Source organism: Rhinopithecus bieti, unplaced genomic scaffold, assembly GCF_001698545.2.
Source record: "Rhinopithecus bieti isolate Rb0 unplaced genomic scaffold, ASM169854v2 scaffold_17826, whole genome shotgun sequence".
In the NCBI taxonomy this organism is placed as follows: domain Eukaryota; kingdom Metazoa; phylum Chordata; class Mammalia; order Primates; family Cercopithecidae; genus Rhinopithecus; species Rhinopithecus bieti.
The window spans coordinates 940,299-960,254 of record NW_016809016.1 but is presented as its reverse complement, the minus strand read 5'-3'; the positions used below and the strand labels follow the sequence as shown (position 1 = coordinate 960,254).

The 19,956-nt window shown below is 47.9% G+C and overlaps 1 protein-coding gene across 1 annotated transcript in view; it reads right to left on the bottom strand.

Annotated features, from left to right (window-relative positions):
* Nucleotides 1-798: 798 nt before the first annotated feature.
* LOC108539483 (polycystin-1-like protein 2) overlaps nt 799-19,956 on the bottom strand; it is a 117,957-nt gene continuing 98,799 nt past the window's right edge. The window contains exons 38-42 of the mRNA XM_017888194.1: nt 17,774-17,934; nt 12,273-12,483; nt 9,188-9,289; nt 8,555-8,686; nt 799-1,198 (exon numbers count right to left, since the gene is read on the bottom strand). Coding sequence (XP_017743683.1) covers nt 1,037-1,198; nt 8,555-8,686; nt 9,188-9,289; nt 12,273-12,483; nt 17,774-17,934 — 768 coding nt within the window. The 3' untranslated portion in view covers nt 799-1,036. The remainder of the gene's footprint in view (nt 1,199-8,554; nt 8,687-9,187; nt 9,290-12,272; nt 12,484-17,773; nt 17,935-19,956) is intronic.

Below are 19,956 nucleotides of genomic sequence, written 5' to 3'. Positions count from 1 at the left end.
CTTAGTTCAGATGAGGTCACCCTTGACTAGGGTGGGCCCCTAATCCAATATGGCTGTTGTCCTAAGAAGAGGAGAAGGAACACAGGCTGTCAGCAAGCTTCTTCCCATCTGGGAGTGATGCATCTAGAAGCTGGGGGATACCCAGGCTTGCTGGCCAACACCAAAAGCTGGAAGAGGCAAGAAGGATTTTTCCCTACAGCCCTCAGAGGGAGCATGGCATTGCTAACATCTTTCTTCCTTCTTTTCTTTTCTTTTTTTTTTTTTTTTTTTTTTTTTTTTTTTTTGTGAGACAGAGTCTTGCTCTGTCACCCAGGCTGGAGTACAGCGGTGCTACCTAGACTCACTGCCACCTCCGCCTCCCAGGTTCAAGCGATTCTCCTGCCTCAGCCTCCTGAGTAGCTGGGACTACAGGTGTCTACCATCACACCTGGCTAATTTTTGTATTTTTAGTAGAGACAGGATTTCACCATGTTGGCCAGGCTGCTCTCGAACTCTTGGCCTCAAGTGATCTGCACCCCTCAGCCTCCCAAAGTGCTGGGATTAAAGGCGTGAGCCACCGCGCCCGGCCACTGCTAACATCTTGATTGCAGACTTCCAGGCTCCAGAGCCGGGACAGAATACATTTCTGTTGTTTTAAGCTACTCAGTTTGTGATACTTTGTTCTGGGAAACTAATACAGCATCCATTAGCATCTCTCAGACAGTTTGAGAAGCCCTGAACTAGAGTCATTCAAAAGCAATCCCCAATGGACCAAAAAGACGAAATAATTAGTCCGTGGAGGAAATTGTTTTTCCAAACTCCAGGTAATATTTGTTTTATTTCTAATAAGAGGAAATACATTTGAACAAAGAAGTTCTCATAGTATTGGCAATTTTATACATGTCTCTGTTATTCTAATTTTTTTTACTTGCTGGGCTTGGTAATTCTTCAATGGACACAAAAGCTATGACCTAGAGAGACTACAGAGTTGCTGGTAAGCGCAGGTCCGAGGCCCTGGGCGTCCCCACTCATAGATGGTGGCGTGTGAACGAACACCTTAGACCTTGGGCAAAGCTTGTGCTGGTTGAGAGCGGCGAGTCTGGGACAGGGACCCAGGCTGCTCCCTGCTGCTTTCAGGCTCCTCTCTCTTACACTTAATGCCCAGAAAACTGAATATTTTCATCAGCAGCAAATCTACGATCTCCCCTTCCTCCGACAGCTGCAAGAGAGAAAGAACCAAGCAATGTACACAGAACCATCTTCTTTGGGGGTTTTTCCTTCTAAGGGGAAATCACAGTTTTTATTTATTTATTTATTTTATTTTTTTTTTTTTGAGATGGAGTCTCGCTCTGTCATCCAGGCTGGAGTGCAGTAGCGCAATCTCGGCTCACTGCAACCTCTGTCTCCCGGATTCAAGCGATTCTCCTACTTCAGCCTCCTGAGTAGCTGGGAATACAGGCGCCTGCCACCAAGCCAGGCTAATTTTTGTATTTTTAGTAGAGAGAGAGTTTTACCATGTTGGCCAGGCAGGTCTCCAACTCCTGACATCAAGTGATCCGCCTGCCTTGGCCTCCCAAAGTGCTGGGATGATGACAGGCTTGAGCCATTGCATCGTGCCCAGCCGAAATCAGTTTTCTTGTCCACTTTGGTCCCAACCTAGGTCCCTTCACTGTTCAGAGCTTTTTTAGGGTGGGAAGGCCTCCCTCTGGGAATCCCAAGGGTGTGTGCTCCATCCTTTATCCTCAGGGGGTCCCTCTCCTCTCTGTTGAGGATGACTGGGTTTTCACTGCAACATTTCAAATTCCCAAGCCAGCACAGAGTAAGCCTCGGCTGGGCGGATGACCCTGAAGTTAAACAGCACGTGGGCCCCCTTCTGAGATGAGCGTCTCCCCTTTTCCTGTAGGTCAGAGTGTTGGTGGTGGCTCCTTTCGTTCTATTTTTTTTTTTTTTTTTTTTTTGATACAGTGTCTGGCTCTGTCACCCAGGCTGGAGTGCAGTGGTTCAATCTCGGCTCACTGCAGCCTCTGCCTCCCGGATTCCAGCGATTCTCCTGCCTCAGCCTCCTGAGTAGGTGGGATTACAGGCACCCACCACCATGCCCAGCTAATTTTCGTATTTTTAGTAGAGACAGGGTTTCACCATGTTGATGGAGCTGGTCTTAAACTCCTGACCTCAGGTGATTCACCCACCTCGGCCTCCCAAAGTGCTAGGATTATAGGCGCGAGCCACCACGCCCGGCCCTTTACCAAAGTGCTAGGATTATAGGCGCGAGCCACCGCGCCCGGCCCTTTACCAAAGTGCTGGGATTATAGGCGCGAGCCACCGCGCCCGGCCCTTTAGTTCTTTATTATTATTCCTTCTGCTTGCTGTGTTTATCCTCTGGCCTGGCCTGGTATGGGAGGAAGTTCTGGGAATGAAAAACTCAATAGGTGTTTCTCTCCGGACACTTCTCAACCATATATACATATTTAAGAGTGACTTAAAGCAAAGAAAGAACAACTTTTAGGAAACAGGAATGGCAGACGTCACATAAGGGATGTAGGTACCAAACAGGCATGTTCAGTAAACTGGTCAGAAAATGCCCTTTACCACGCCAACAGAGGCTGGGGTGGAATTTATGTACAGGCTGAGCACAGGGGCTTATGTCTGTAATCCCAGGATTTTGGGAGGCCAAGATGAGAAGATTACTTGATTCTAGGAATCTGAGGCCATCCTGGGCAATATAGTGAGACCCCACCTCTACAAATAATTTTAAAATCACGGCCAGGCATGATGGCCCACACCTGTAATCCCAGCATTTTGGGAGGCTGAGGTGGGTGGATCACCTGAGGTCAGGAATTCAAGACCAACCTGACCAACATGGTGAAACACCGTCTCTACCAAAATGCAAAATTAGCTGGCCGTGCTGGGCACATGCCTATAATCCCAGCTACTTGGGAGGCTGAGGCAGAAGAATTGCTTGAATCTAGGAGGCAGACGTTGCAGTGAGCCGAGACTGTGCCACTGCACTCCAGGCTGGCAACAAGAGCAAAACTCCATCTCANCAGGCTGAGCACAGGGGCTTATGTCTGTAATCCCAGGATTTTGGGAGGCCAAGATGAGAAGATTACTTGATTCTAGGAATCTGAGGCCATCCTGGGCAATATAGTGAGACCCCACCTCTACAAATAATTTTTAAAATCACGGCCAGGCATGATGGCCCACACCTGTAATCCCAGCATTTTGGGAGGCTGAGGTGGGTGGATCACCTGAGGTCAGGAATTCAAGACCAACCTGACCAACATGGTGAAACACCGTCTCTACCAAAAATGCAAAATTAGCTGGCCGTGCTGGGCACATGCCTATAATCCCAGCTACTTGGGAGGCTGAGGCAGAAGAATTGCTTGAATCTAGGAGGCAGACGTTGCAGTGAGCCGAGACTGTGCCACTGCACTCCAGGCTGGCAACAAGAGCAAAACTCCATCTCAAAAAAAAAAAAAAAAAAAAGTTTAAAAATCAGGCCAGTGTGATGATTCACACCTGTAATTCCAGCACTGTGGGAGGCTGAGGCAGGCGGGTCGCTTGTGCCCAGGAATTTGAGACCAGGCCAGCCAACACGGGGAAACCCCATCTCTACCAAAAAAAAAAAAAAAAAAAAACAGGCGTGGTGCAGTCCCAGCTACTGGGAAGGCTGAGGTGGGAGGATGACTTGAGCCCGAGAGGCCGACATTCCAGTGGGCCGAGATTGCACCACTGCACTCCAGCCTGGGTGACAGAGCAAGCCCCTTTCTCAAAAGCAAGCGAGCAAACAAACAAACAGAAGAATTTATGTACAAAGGTCCTGCGCATTGCTGCTGGGAATCTAACATGGTACAGCTGCTTCAGAAAACAGTGTGGCAGGTCTTCACACAAAGAGTTACTGTGTAACCCAAAAATTTCCCTTCCAGGTATATGCCCAAGAGAAATAGAAGCATATGTCCATATGAAATCCTGACCACAAATGCTCATAGCAGCATTGTTTATAAAAGCCAAAATACAGAAACTACCCAAATACCCGTCAGCTGAGGAACGGATAAGCACATTGTTGTTATACCCACGCAAAGGAATATGACTCAGCCGTAAAAAGGAATGACATGTGGATGCATGCTACGGCATGGATGAATCTTGAAAACATGATGCTAAATGAAATAAGCCAGACACAAAAGGCCACGTATTGTACGAGCCCATTTATATGAATATGAATTTCCAGAATAGGTAAATCCAAAGAAATAGAACGTAGATGAGTCGTTGCCAGGGGCTGGAGGCATGGATATGGGAGGTGATTATTAATAGGTAGGGGGCTTCTTTGTGGTATTGAAAATGTTCTGGGCCCAGCTGCGGTGGCTCACACTTGTAATCCCAGCACTTTGGGAGGCCGAGGTTAGCAGATCGCCTGAGATGAGGAGTTCGAGACCACCTTGGCCAACATGGTAAGACCCGTCTCTACTAAAAATACAAAAAATTAGCTGGGTGTGGTGGTGGGCACCTATAATCCCAGCTACTCGGGAGGCTGAGGTAGAAGAAACACCTGAACTGGGGAGGCAGAGGTTGCAGTGAGCCAAGATCACACGACTGCACTCCAGCCTGGGTGACAGAGCAAGACTCTGTCTCAAAAAAAAAAAAAAGAAAGAAAGAAAATATTCTGGAATTAGTGATGATGTTTGCACAACTCTGTGAATATACTAAAAAACACTTAATTGTATGATTTAAAGTGGTTAATTTTATGGCATGTGAAATATATCTTCATTGTTAAAAATATAATTTATTTACAATGGACAAGTTCAGTCTTCTGGTAGAAGGAACCCACTCTGATAAAGTAACTTTAATTAAAGGTGGCTACCTAATTGCATCTCCAAATTAAGGTACAGTTGGAGTACCTGGGCATCAGACCTAGCAATACCCTCTGCTTCCTTGCTAAAATGAAAATATTTCCCCAACACCACAAAATTGTTTTTAATATATCAAACCTTTTTGCAGGACAAAGGCATTGTGGTATAATATGAACCATATTTGGTCTTTGACCTTGGTTCCTGTCACAGAGCTCCTGAAATCCTTAGAATTTACTAACAGGAGTGTCTTTTGTTATTCATAACGAGCCCTCTTTCATGACACCTGAGTTTTTGCTAATGAGTGACTTAGGGCAGGCCCCTAGATAGCTTCAGGATGGGGCAGGTCACTAGAAAATTCTCAGATGGTCAAGTCTCTGATTAAAAAAAAAAGCCATAATATTTACATATAACCCACACACATTCTCTTGTATACTTTAAGTCATCATCTATAAGTACCATTAAGTACTTACAATACTTAACACGATGTAAATGCTATGTAAATAGTTGTTATACAGGTTGAGTATCCCTCATCTGAAATGCTTGGGATGACAAGTGTTTTGTGTTTCAGACTTTTTTCAGATTTTGGAATTTACATAATGAGGTATCTTGGGAATGGGACCTAAGACTAAACAGGAAATGTATTTATGTTTATATACACCTTATACACATAGCCTGGAGGTCATTTTATACAACATGTATTTCTAATTTTTATTTATTTATTTTTTAGAGGTAGGGTCTTGCTCTGTCATACCCACTGGAGAGCAGTGGTGTGATCATGGCTTACTGCATCCTGGGCTCAAGCTGTCCTCCGCAGTAGCTAGAACAAGAGGCACATGCCACCAGGCCCAGCAAATTTTTGTATTTTTCGTACAGATAGGATCTTGCTATATTGCCCAGGCTGGTCTTGAACTCCTGGCCTCAAATGATTCTCCTGTCTCAGCTTCCCAAAGTGCTGGGATTGCAGGCGTGAGCCACCGGACCCAGCCCAGTATATATTTTTGTATTTTAAAATTTAAAATATGAAACACTTCATAAATTTGCATGACCTCCTTGCACAGGGGTCATGCTGATCTTCTCTGTAGCATTCTGATTTTAGCATATATGCTGCTGAAGTGAACACTGGCTCAGTATTTTCAATAATTTTGTGCATGAAATAAAGTTTGTATTAAGTAGTTATGTGTGGAATTTTCCATGTGTCACCTCATGTGAGCATGCATACAATTTTGGATTTTGGAGCATTCTGGATTTCTGATTTTTGGATTAGGGATGCCCAGTCGGTATAAGATACCCAGTTGGTGTCTGCTGGAGAATTGCTTGGTGTGTGGGGAAAATCTCCACACATATGGTCACAGAAGTGTTCTGTATTTAGTGAGAGTTTAGTAGAAGTAAAAATTTGTGTTTCCTTTTCAAACACGGATCCGGGACACACGTTACAAGTGTACCAGAGACCATTCAGCAACAGAGGAGGGGCAGCATTCTCAGCATTCTTGAATCCTGTGGGCAATAATTTCCTGGTTTCCAGGAAAAATAACTCTTTAAAATGATCCTTTAACATGATGGAGTATGTCACCTTTAAGAAATCTTTTGCAATTTAGAAAAACAACAATACCAAATTGTTGCTCTTGTATAGAAATGGAAAAATTCAAAGAAGAGTGTCTTAAGGGTTTCTTTGTTAGACATGCAGATTTTTCCTTTTTTTTTCTTTTGAGACAGGATCTTGTTTTGTTACCCAGACTGGAGTGCAGTGGCATGATCACAGCTCACTGCAGCCTCCACCTCCTGGGCTCAGGTGATCCTCCCACCTCAGCCTCCTGTGTAGCTAGGACTGCAGGTGTGTGCCACCACATCTGGCTTAGGCATACAGATTGAAAGAACCTTTTAATTGGGATAGGAAGGGTGAGCTGCATAATATGTCACCCTTCACACAGCTATACCTCCAGAAGGTCAGGAAAAAAAACAAAACAAAACCATACATCCGAGTCAGACAGACCCAGGTTGAAATTCCACCTTTCCTGCTTTCTAGCTCTGTGGTTCTAGGTAAATGATTTCAACTCTGTGAGCCTTGGCTTCCTTCTCTGTAAGTTGTGAATAATTATACCTACTTCACCGAGCTGTTTTGAGGATTAAATAAAATGTACGAAGCCTTCAGCACAACTTCCATTGTGAAGAGAGTGCTCTGTGGGTGGTGCTGGTGGCTGTTATTAATCTGCAGTCTATGTGCTCATATCCCTCTTCCTGCAGGGAGTCCAGCAGGCCGACTGGAGAATTGCTTGGTGTGTGGAGAAAATCTCCACATATTTGGTCAGAAAGTGTTCTGTGTTAAGTGAGAGTTTAGTAGAAATAAAAATTTGTATTTTTTTTTTTCTGTGAAAAAAAAAAATGGGTGTGAGGTTGACTGTGAGTGCCCAGCTTGCTGCCCTCTGAGCCATGAAGACATGGGTTGAGGTTTTGGAGCGTAGTATGCATTCTCGACCTTGACTGTTCATTAACATTAAAATTACCCAAAGAGAGGGCTGGGTGTGGTGGCTCACGCCTGTTATTCCAGCACTTAGGGAAGCCGAGGTTGGTGGATCACCTGAGGTCAGGGGTTCAAGACCAGCCTGACCAATGTGGTAAAACCCTGTCTCTACTAAATACAAAAAAATTAGCTGAGTGTGATGGCGGGTGCCTGTAATCCCAGCTACTTGGGAGGCTGAGGCAGGAGAATTGCTTGAACCCAGGAGGTGGAGGTTGCAGTGAGCCAAGATTGTGCCATTGCACTCCAGTCTGGGCAACAAGAGCAAAAACTCCATCTCAAAAAAAAAAAAAATTTCCCAAAGAGACTTTAAACATACCAAGGGCTGGCTCATTCCCCCAGAGATTCTGTTGGTATTGGTCTCTGTTGGTGTTGGTCTCTGTTGGTATTAGTCTTGGTTGGTATTGGTCTCCTCTGTTGGTGTTGGTCTCTGCTGGTGTTGGTCTCGGTTGGTATTAGTCTTGGTTGGTATTGGTCTCCTCTGTTGGTGTTGGTCTCGGTTGGTATTAGTCTTGGTTGGTGTCGGTCTCTGTTGGTGTTGGTATCTGTTGGTGTTGGTCTCGGTTGGTATTAGTCTTGGTTGGTGTCGGTCTCTGTTGGTGTTGGTCTCTGTTGGTGTTGGTCTCGGTCGGTATTAGTCTTGGTTGGTATTGGTCTCCTCTGTTGGTGTTGGTCTCTGCTGGTGTTGGTATCTGTTGGTATTAGTCTTGGTTGGCATCGGTCTCTGTTGGTGTTGGTCTCTGTTGGTGTTGGTCTCGGTCGGTATTAGTCTTGGTTGGTATTGGTCTCCTCTGTTGGTGTTGGTCTCTGTTGGTGTTGGTATCTGTTGGTGTTGGTCTCTGTTGGTATTAGTCTTGGTTGGTGTTGGTCTCTGTTAGTGTTGGTCTCTGTTGGTGTTGGTCTCTGGTGGGGCAGCTGTTGTTTTCAAAAGGCCCCAGGTGATTCTAAGGTGCACTCAGGGTGGAGGTCACTGGTGTTGTGAACAAAGTCCCAAACTGGGAATCAGGAGGCCTGGCTCTGACACCAGCCCCTGCCCTCACTTGCTTGTGATTTTGGGGAATTAATGTCCTCTGTCTATGCCTCAGCTTCCCCTCCTGTGATATGAGGGCTCTGAGCTACAATGATCTCTCAAGTCCTCTAAAGTCTAACGCCGCTCCAGCCTCTTCATAGTTCAGCATCAATGACTGATCAGGAATAGGACAAAGCAACTCACCTGATAGTATTTTTGCTCCTCACCGAAGGCCACCAGGATGACAGAGACAAACAGGTTCAGCACCACAAATGTCATAAAAACGATGCAGGACCCAATGAGGAAGGAGCCAAGCACTGGGCTATAGTCCAGGACCTGTCAGAAAGAAAGCCAGGGTCATCGAGTGTCCTGGGTCCCAGCAGCCACTTCCCCTACTGGAAAACCCTCAGAGGGAAAACGGTCCTCAGAGCTAGGCAGAGCCTGGAGCCAGGAAGGTCCCCTCTGCCTGGGGCTGAGAGAGGTGGGCCAGGAGGGAATGGGCAGCCCTTCACTTTCCACGGCTGCCACCTCCAAAGACGGCTGCCCTTTCTGCCCAGGGCAGGGGGTGTTTCCTTTGGGAGACCCCTGTACAGCCCTCCCCTGAGTAGCCAGTGTCCGATGTTCCTCTGTGAGCAGGGGTCCCAAGGGCAAGCTGAGGGCTCTAGCAGGGGAGTCCACCTAGGGGAGGGGGAATATTTCTATTTGTCCAAACTTGCCCAATGCTTGCCAGGTCATGGGCCCAAGGGATGGCATGGGGCGGGGTGGGCAGGCAGTGGTTTTTCTTATCTTCATAGAGGCTCAGTGTAGATAGCAGCACCTGTGCCCTCACTCCATTACCTCCTCGTAGTTGAAGATTCCCAGCTGAAGGCTGATCATCGTCTCTGCCGCATCAAAGAGGGTTTTGTAGGAACGGAGTTTCCAACCAAATATTAAGTTCGACTGTCATGGAAAGAATTCTCATGAACAGGGAAGGAGGCTGCCAAGGAGCACAAAACCTGCTGTTTCACAGTGGGGTGGGTGGTCTGTGTCAGCCACTGCCCTGGCAGCGCTGGTCAAGCTACTGTACCTAAAGGGGTGTGCAAGTGGGTGTGCGTACACAACTGGTTTTTGTTTGTGAGATGGAGTCTCGCTCTGTCACCCAGGCTGGAGTAAAATGGTTTGATCTCAGCTCACTGCAGCCTCCGCCTCCTGGGTTCAAGCAATTCTCCTGCCTCAGCCTCACAAGTAGCTGGGACTACAGGCACGCACCACCACGTCTGGCTAAAATTTATATTTTTCATAGAGACAGGGTTTCTCCACGTTGGTCAGGCTGGCCTCGAACTCAGGACCTCAGGTGATCCACCCGCCTTGGCCTCCCAAAGTGCTAGGATTATGGGCGTGAGCCACCGCACCTGGTCCACAACTGGTTCTATATGGCATGCATGTGTTTCTCTCTGTGGGTCTGTGCGTGCAAGGCCACACGCGTGTCTGAGAGTGTACATGCGTATGCCTGTGGCCATCAATATCTACACATATGCACTTGTGTGTATGTATGTGTATATATGTGTATGTGTGTATCCATGTGTAGTGTTTATGTGTGTGCATATGTATGTGTGTATATTTGTATGTGTGTATGTGTATACGTGTGCATGTATGCATGTGTATATATATGTGCATGTCTGTGCACATGCATGTGTATGTGTATACGTGTGCATGTGTGCATGCGTGTATATATGTGCATGCCTTGCACATGCATGTGTATGTGTATACGTGTGCATGAGTGTGTGTGTGTGCATGTGTGCATGCGTGTGCATCCATGTGCATGTGTGTGCATGTGTGTGTCATGTTTCTGGAAGTGCTGCCTGGATGACCTTGTCCAGGACCTTTGTTGTGTCCACAGCCTGTTGATGATGCACATCTTTGTGTGCATCAGGATGAGGGAGTGCCCAGGGTGCCTCTGGGACTCACGCAGCCACCTGCTAAGCCGCCTGGCTGTGTTCCCCAGATGTGGCCCAAATACCTGGCAATGAAACTGGGCACTCTGCGGCTCCAAATTCTTTGCTCTGGGGAACTGGGTTGAACGGATGATGGGCTTCTGCCTGGGGGAGGCCCTCCCCTCACCGCATTTTCCCTCACCACAACTCCCCACTCCCAAGACTTTCCCAGGGCTGCAGTGTCAGAGGAAGGCCCAGCAGCCCTTGGCTCTGGCTCTGAGTTGGTGACTTTTGGTCCCATGGGACACTGCAATGTCCCTGCAGCCCAGACACTGCATGGAGGGCTAAAGAAATCCACATTAGGGTTTATACAGGAGCTTTCACCAAAATCACAGACTCCAACTTTCCAGAACACACCCCCATCACTCCCTCAGTGCACCCCACCTGTTTCCGAGGGTGGGAGAGGAGGATGGGGCGGGGCCAGGGATGGAAGGCGGTCAGGGCTGAGGTGACAGAGAGGCAGAGGTGGGTGAGGGCTGGGGTGGAGTGGGGACTAGGATGTGATAGGCTGGTGGATGGGATGATTGGGAAGGAGTGGAAGGCAACAGACGGGATGGAGCCAGGGTGAGAATGGGGAAGGCCCTGGAGTAGGGTGTGGGTCAGGATTGTGCTAAAGGCCAGAGATGAGGGGAAGGCCAGGACTCGCATGGGAACACGGTGGACAGTACGGGGCGTATTTAGAAAGACATCAGGATATGGTGGAGGCCAGGATGTAAGAGGGCCTTTGTTTCTCACATTATCATAAAGAGGAATTGAAAATTTAATGTTTTTGGCTGGGCACGGTGGCTCATGCCTGTAATCCCAGCACTTTGGGTGGCTGAGGTGGGCAGATTACCTGAGGTCAGGAGTTTGAGACCAGCTTGGCCAACATGGTAAAACACTGTTTCTACCAAAAATACAAAAATTGGCCGGGTGTCGTGGCACATGCCTGTAGCCCCAGCTACTCGGGAGGCTGAAGCAGGAGAACCACTTGAACCTGGGAGGCAGAGGCTGCAGTGAGCCGAGATCATGACACTGTACTCCAGCCTGGGCAACAGAGTGAGACTTTGTCTCAAAAAAAAAAAAAAAAAAAAATGCCAGGCACGGTCGCTCATGCCTGTAATCCCAGCACTTTGGGAGGCCAAGATGGGTGGATCACCTGAAGTCAGGAGTTCAAGACCAGCCTTACCAACTTGGTGAAACCCTGCTCCTACTAAAAATACAAAATTAGCCAGGTGTGGTGGTGCACACCTGTAATCCCAGCTACTCAGGAGGCTGAGGCAAGAGAATCGCTTGAACCTGGGAGGTGGAGGTTACAGTGAGCCTAGATCGTGCCACTGCACTCCAACCTGGGCAGCAGAACAAGACTCCGTCTCAAAAAAACAAAACAAAACAAAACAAAACAATTTAATGTTTTCATTTATGTTTTTCTAGTCACACAGGGCCATGCTTGTCAATGTGCTCTCACTGTTAAAGTGCTGAGTGAAGTGGCATCTGCCCTCCCAAGTTCATGAGTCATGTCTTGGACAACAAGCACTGGCATGGCTTGTGGCTGTATCTACCTTCACGTCCCCAACTCAAGGACATGGTGGCTCCATCCATCCCCCAGCATGGCAGCAGTGCTCTGTGTGTATCTAGGAGTTAGCCCTGTGCCTTCTAACTAGTTGGGAAGCCAGGAGAATTGGCATATCCAGGAGGGGTCTAGAGGTAGAAAGGAATTCTTCCTGAACCTGGACCATTTCAGCAGTAGAGCCTATGCCTCCTCACCCTACCCATCTGAGCTCTCCAGCCTTTGCCATTTGAGATGACTGGTGCATGAGCTCACAGTAAAGAGACCCGGTACTCAGAAGAGCCACCACCTTCCTTGGGTTCCCAAGGTCTCCCTAACCCTAATTGTCCACTTCCCACTACCAATTAGCCTTGGCTTCTGCAGACACCAGCCCCAAGCTTGTCCCAAAGCAGATACTTACCGCGATGGAGTAAGCCAGGAGCATGGTAAGGATGACAATGATAAAGCCTGAAATGTCGCCCCAGGCACGGCGTAGGGCTGCCGTGATCATGTTCATTTTGGGATTCAACCTGAGCAGATGCCAAAGCTTCACTGTGGACAGGAGTACCAGGAAGGCAATGATGTAGCCAAGGGCGGCATCGGCTGCTGCTGTCTCACTGAAGCTGATGCCTCTGTGGGATCAAAATGGGAAGGCTGGGTCTCAGAGACCTTGAGCAGTTCAGCCGGAACTCATCTGGATGCAAGATTAGACTGATCGGCATTTCAGGATGTGGGATTAGTTTTATCATTATCTCATAGGCTATCAGGTCCAGAAACAGGTCTGGGAAAGAGAGGCGTCCCAGCTCCCCCAGGGGGGTGATGATGATGGTAAGGAGGAGGAGGAGGATGCTGGGAATTACGGTGTGAGAGTGATAATGACAATGAAAGTGATGATGATGGTGATGATGGTGAAGATGATGGTGATGGTGACAAAGATGATAATGGTAGTTGGGGTTCATGATGTGCACTGGTAATCCTAGCTACTCAAGAGGCTGAGGCAGGAGGATCACTTGCATTCAGGGGTTTGAAGCTGTAGTGAGCTATGATCATTATCAGTGAGATGGCAACAGACCAATCAACAAGTCATTTTCTCTAGGATGTTGGACTCAAGACATTTTTTTTTTCTGATCTGTTTTTAAAAGTTTTATGGGCCAGGTATGGTGGCTCACACCTGTAATGCCAGCACTTTGGGAGGCTGAGGCATGCAGATCACTTGAGGTCAGGAGTTCGGGACCAGCCCTGGCCAACATGGCAAAACCCTGTCTTTAGCAAAAATATAAAAATTAGCCAGGTGTGGTGGCACATGCCTGTAATCCCAGCTACTTAGGAGGCTGAGGCAAGAGAATCGCTTGAACCCAGGAGGCAGAGGTTGCAGTAAGGCGAGATCATGACACTGCACTCTAGCCTAGGTGACAAGAACAAAACTCTGTCTGAAGAATAAAAAATAAATAAAAATAAATAAAAGTTTTATGAAGCCACAAGGTATTTCCTGTTAACTGAAAAACTTTGCAGCCACAAAAAAGAACAAAACCATGTCCTTTGCAGTTACATGGACGCAGCTGGAGGCCATTATCCGAAACAAATTAACACAGGAACAGAAAACCAAATATTGCATGTTCTCACTTGTAAGTGGGAGCTAAACATTAGGTCATGGACATAAAGATGGAAACAATACACACTGGGGACTGCAAGACTGGGAGGGAGGCAGGCAAGGGTTGAAAAACTGACTACTGGCTATTGTGCTCACTACTTGGGCATCGAGGTCATTCACATCCCAAACCTCAGCATCACACAATATACCCATGTAACAAATCTGCACATGTACCCCCTGAACCCAAATAAAATTTGAGGCCAGGCACTATGGCTCATGCCTACAATCTCAGCACATTGGGAGGCTGAGGCAGGAGGATCACTGGAGGCCAGGAGTTCGAGATCAGCCTGGGGAACAATGTGAGACTCCTGTCTCTATAAAAAAATTAAAAAATAATAAAAATAGAAATTACTTAAAAGAGAAAAAAGAAAAACTTGTGAGGCCTGCCTTCTGGCCATTCTACAAAAGAAGCCTTTTCGAACAGGCTCAAGGTGACACTACCTTCCCGAAGCTCTGTGGTCTGGAGAGCTTTCCCCGTACTCTCCTCCAAGGTTGGACCCACTCAGGGCAGCTCTCTACAGGGCCACACAGAGGGACGCGAAGCACAGACTGGGTTTGCCACCTTGGGTACAGGCCAGGTTTCAGTGAGAACCATCCTTTTACCCAAATCTCCTGCCTTCCAGAATCTTCCTTCCCCGTGAGCAGACTGGAGTTTCTGGTGCAAACAGTTGCTTCTGCCTTTGGCTCCAGCAGCTCCTTTCTCCTATCTCTCTTAAAAGACCTAACGCTGGCTGGGCACGGTGGCTCGCACCTGTAATCCCAGCACTTTCAGAGGCCGAGGCCAGTGGATCACCTGAGTTCCGGAGTTCACAACCAGCCTGGTCAACATGGTGAAACCCCATCTCTACTAAAAACATGAAAAATTGGCTGAACGTTGTGGCAGGCGCCTGTAGTCCCAGTTACTTGGGAGGCTGAGGCAGGAGAATGGCGTGAACCCAGGAGGCAGAGGTTGCAGTGAGCTAAGATCACGCCATTATACTCCAGCCTGGGCAACAAGAGCAAAACTCCATCTCAAAAAGAAAAAAAAAAGAAGACCTAATGCTGTCTCATGCCATTTAATTGCTTATATAGGTGGAAACAATCACAACACATAAGCCCTCTTTTGTTTTTATTTTATTTCATTTTTGAGATGGAGTCTGGCTCTGTCTCCCAGGCTGGAGTGCAGGGGCGCAATCTTGGCTCACTGCAACCTCCTCCTCCCAGGTACAACTGATTCTCCTGCCTCAGACTCCACAGTCGCTGGGACTATAGGTGCGCGTCACCATGCCCGGCTAATTTTTGTATTTTTAGCAGAGACGAGGTTTCATCGTGTTGGTTAGGCTGGTCTTGAACTCCTGACCTTGTGATCCGCCCACCTCAGCCTCCCAAAGTGCCGGGATTACAGGCATGAGCCACCGCACCCAGCCTGGCTTCAGTATTTTTAACATCTCCTTGGGGTTATTCTCATATTCTCATATATAGCCAAGGTTGAGAACCATGCTTTAATACAACTAACTGCCTTCATAAAGGAGGACTGGCTGGGTATGGAGGCTCATGCCTGTAATCTCAACACTTTGGGAAGCCAAGGCAGAAGGAACGCTTGAGCACAGGAGTTCAAGACCAGCTTGGGCAACAGAGCAAGACCTCATTTCTACGAATAATTTAAAAATTACCTGAGGCCGGGCGAGGTGGCTCAAGCCTGTATTCCCAGCACTTTGGGAGGCTGAGACGGGCGGATCACTAGGTCAGGAGATTGAAACCATCCTGGTTAACACGGTGAAACCTCGTCGCTACTAAAAAATACAAAAAACTAGCTGGGCGAGGTGGCGGGCGCTTGTAGTCCCAGCTACTTGGGAGGCTGAGGCAGGAGAATGACGTAAACCCAGGAGGCAGAGCTTGCAGTGAGCTGAGATCTGGCCACTGCACTCCAGCCTGGGCAACAGAGCCAGACTCCGTCTCAAAAAAAAAAAATTACCTGAGCAGCTGAGCTATCATCACACCACTGCACTCCAGCCTGGGTGACAGAGCAAGACCCCGTCTCAAAACATAAATAATAAAAGAGGGCTTATGGCTTCTTTTATTAGGTGTGAGCCACTGTGCCCAGCCAGAAGCCTTCAATACTTAAAAGGGAAAAGCAGGGAAAAGCGGGCTGGAGAGGAAAGAGGGAGGGTCTGGTGACATTATTGAATCCACATGTTGCCAGAGAAAAGGAGCAGGTAGGGGAATGGTCAATGACGTATTTGTCTCATGCTCAGTAAGTGGGCACTTTACATAAGATAAGGTGAACACGGAGCTGCTGCCTGTGGAGACTAACCTTCTAGCTGTAGCTCTCTCTTTACGAACAAAATGAAAGACAGATTCTTGCATGACTCAACTTTCAGCCTAACTTTATTTTTTCTTTTCCTTTTGGCAGAGTGCATTGGGGTCCAAGATTTTTATTTTCCTTTTTCATGCAAGCTTTAACCGTCCAAGACCTCATTAGCATGTGATTTCTCATTTTTTGCAAAAAAAAAAAAAAAAAAAAAAAAAAAGACTGATGAGGCTGGCGCGCGCGGTGGCCTCACGGCCTGTAATCCAGCACTTTGGGGAGGCGGAGGCGGGCGGATCACAAGGTCTAGGAGTCGAGGCGCAGCCTGGCCAAAACAATAGTGAAACCCCGTCTCTACAAAAAATACAAAAATTAGCTGGGTGTGTTAGTGTGCACCTGTATCCCAGCTACGCTGGAGGCTGAGGCAGAAATGACTTGAACCAAGGAGGCAGAGGTTGCAGGTGAGCTTGAGTCATCAAGAGTCTGTCTCAAAAAAAAAAAAAACGGCCGGGTGCGGTGGCTCAAGCCTGTAATCCAGCAGCTTGGGAGGCCGAGACGGCGGATCATGAAGGTCAGCGAGTCGAGACATCTGGCTAACACGGTGAACAAGCCCGTCTCTACCTAAAAAATACAAAAACTAGCCGGGCGAGGGGTGGTGGCGGCCACTGTAGTCACAAGATACATCGGGAGGCTGAGGCAGGAGAATGGCGGGAACCATGGGGAGGCGAGCTTGCAGTGGACTGAGATCCGGCCACTGCACTACCCAGCCTGGGATCGATCACGAGCAACGACTCCGTCTCAAAAAAAAAAAAAAAAAAATAGGATGATGCTAATATCATCTCTTAGAGGTCTCAGGAAGATTCAAGTAGGTGAGATGAGATAGTGCTTGTAATGTGGTGTTTTTATGAAAGTGTATGACGTTTAGCAGTTTAGCAATAACTCAATACATGTTAGCTATATCTATAAAATGAATGAGTGAGTCAAGAAACCCAGTGATTCCAAGCAAGGGAGGGCAGCCTGGAGCCACGTAAGGTAAGCTTAAATTACTTCTCTGCCACATTTTAGCTGTGTGGCCTTGGGGAAGTCACATGACCTCTCTGAGCCTCAACGTCTTTGTCTTTTTATTTTGAGCCCCAGTCTCCCTCTGTCACCCAGGCTGGAGTGCAGTGGCGCAATCTCAGCTCACTGCAACTTCTGCTTAGCAGGTTTGGGCGATTCTCCTGTCTCCTGAGTAGCTGGGACTTTAGGCGCATGCCATCTCGCTCAGCTAATTTTTGTATTTTTAGTAGAGATGAGGCTTCACCATATTAGCCAGGCTGGTCTGAAACTCCTGACCTCAAATGATCCACCTGCCTTGGCCTCCCAAAGTGCTGGGATTACAGGCGTGAGCCACCATGCCCAGCAGTTTTCCACTTTTAGTAGAGTTGGGGTCTCACCGTGTTGGCCAGGCTGGTCTCAATCTCCTAACCTCAAGTGATCTGCCCACCTCGGCCCCCCGAAGTTCTGGGATTATAGGCATGAGCCACCACACCCTGCCCTCAATGTCTTTGTTAAATGAGGCGATGATAACATCGACCTTCATCAATTCTGATGATGTTTCCCTAGGTGCATACATCCTGCCTACCACATAGTGGACACTTAGTGTACGGTAGCACAGGTGAGCTTACTGGGGCCCTAATACTTGCAAAGGGCCTCCCCCAAAGGCCAAGAAGAGCCTAAGCAGGTTGCCACATGGCCCTATGTTTTGGGAAGATTTGCACAAGATGTTCTATTTTGTCTGAGTCATCTCCAATCGTACTCACTTGCAGCTGGCCCCCAACCTGAATCTAGGTGGCAGCTAGAGTTATGTCTGCTAGGAGTGCCCCTTTATCCCCTGAGCGTCCACAGCATCCCAAAACCACCTTCTGACTCCTGGGCCTCAAACGGAGCTGTAGGAAGAGGGGCCAGTATGGGGAGCTGGGTGGCTGAGGAGACAGCCACTTACTCTTCCCTGTGGTTCCGGTAGCGCTGGAGATCCCTTTCGGCCAGGACAGCCCTCTTCACAAACACCGCCAGGGCACTCCAGCTGGCCAGGATGATGGCCAGCTCCAGAAGGTTCCACTTGCTGCGGAAATAGCTCCATGTCTGCTTTCTCATGTGCTTGCCCTGGAAAAGGAGCGTGAGGTTGTGGCCATGACTGCCCCCACCCCCAGGGCTGCTCCCTCCCCACCCCGCAGGGCCCTCTGGCAGGAGGCTCCCCCAGCTCTGGCCCCCATGCACAGAGTGCCCAGGCCTCTCCCCAACCTTGTGCACAGACCCATTGAGGTGGGATAATAGGGCCTGGAGGCAGGGAACATAAGAACAAAATCAAATGGAAACACTTCAGCTGTGACAGGAAATATCCTCTTCATTTACATACGGTGTACCCTGAGTAAATGACTTTGTAACTTCACTTTAATCTCTTCATTTACACAGGACACACACCGACTAACCAATGGAAACCTCTAGAAGGTATTTAAACCCCAGGAAATTCTTTTTTTTTTTTTTTTTTTTGAGATAGAGTCTCACTCTGTTGCCCAGGCTGGAGTGCAGTGGGCCCCATCTCGGCTCAATGCAACCTCCGCCTCCCGGGTTCAAGCGATTCTCCTGCTTCAGCCCCCTGAGTAGCTGGGATTACAGACGTATGCCACCACATCCAGTTAATTTTTTGTATTTTCAGCAGAGATGGGGTTTCACTTTGTTGGCCACGCTGGTCTCGAACTCCTGACCTCAGGTGATCTGCCCGCCTCTGCTTCCCAAAGTGCTGGGATTACAAGAGTGAGCCACCGCACCGGGCTGGCTGCAGTTTTGCAACACGAAAAGAGGTCATCCTTCTGGAGATGGACGGTAGTGACAGTTGCACAATGATGTGAGTGGACCTAATGCCACTAAACACTTAACAGTGGTTAAAATGGTAAATTTTATGTTATGTATATTTCCCACAATTAAAAATAAATAATTTAGGCTGGGCACAGTGGCTCACGCCTGTAATCCCAGCACTTGGGAGGCTGCGGCTGGAGGATCACAAAGTCAAGAGATCCAGACCATCCTGGCCAACATGGCGAAACCTCCTCTCTACCAAAAATATAAAAATTAGTGGTGGCGGGTACCTGTAGTCCCAGCTACTCAGGAGGCTGAGGCAGGAGAATGGCATGAACCCGGGAGGCGGAGGTTGCAGTGAGCCGAGATCGTACTACTGCACTCCAACCTGGTGACAGAGCAAGACTCTGTGTCAAAATAATAATGATAATAATAATAATAATAATAATAAAATAAAAAATATATATAAATAATTTTTAAAATTGCTGAGCATGGTGGCTCACAACTCTACAACACTTCAGGAGGCTGAGGAGTGACAATCACTTGACCCCAGGAGTTCGAGAACAGCCTGGGCAAAATCACGAAAACAGGCCGGGCACAGTGGCTCACGCCTGTAATCTCAGTACTTTGGGAGACCAAGGCAGACAGATCACTTGAGGTCAGGAGTTTGAGACCAGCCTGGCCAACATGGTGAAACCCTGTCTCTACTACAAATACAAAAATTAGCCGGAAATCGCTTGAACCCAGGAGGCAGAGGTTGCAGTGAGCTGACAACGCGCCACTGCACTCTAGAATGGGCAACAGAGCAAGACTCTGCCAAAAAAAAAAAAAGACAAAGCCTCATCTCTACAAAAGTACAAAATTAGCCAGATGTGGTGGCACGTGCCTATAGTCTCAGCTACTCGAGAGGCTGAGATATGAGGATCACTTGACCCTGGGGAGGTCAAGGCTGCAGTAATCCAGGACTGTACTACTGCACTCTAGCCTGGGCAACAGAGCCAGACCTTCTCTCTAGATAGAGAGCTAGATACATAGATAGATAGCTAGTTTTCTTTCTTTTCCACCCTTATGGAGAGGTTTTCTGGATGGGCAGTAGACTTAGTTTTAATTATACTTCCCCAACAGGTGTCACAAGTTCAAAAGAACGATCCTGCACGTGTTCTCCATCTTCCTCCCCAGCTTTTCCCTTTCACTCAAGAGAATCTTCTATTTTTGTTCCAGTTCCCCCTCCTACCCATTCTTTTTTTTTTTTTTTTTTTTTTTTTTTTTGGGGGGGGAAGAGTTTGCCCTTTTTTTCCCGGCGGCGGGGGCCCGGGGGGCATCTTTTCT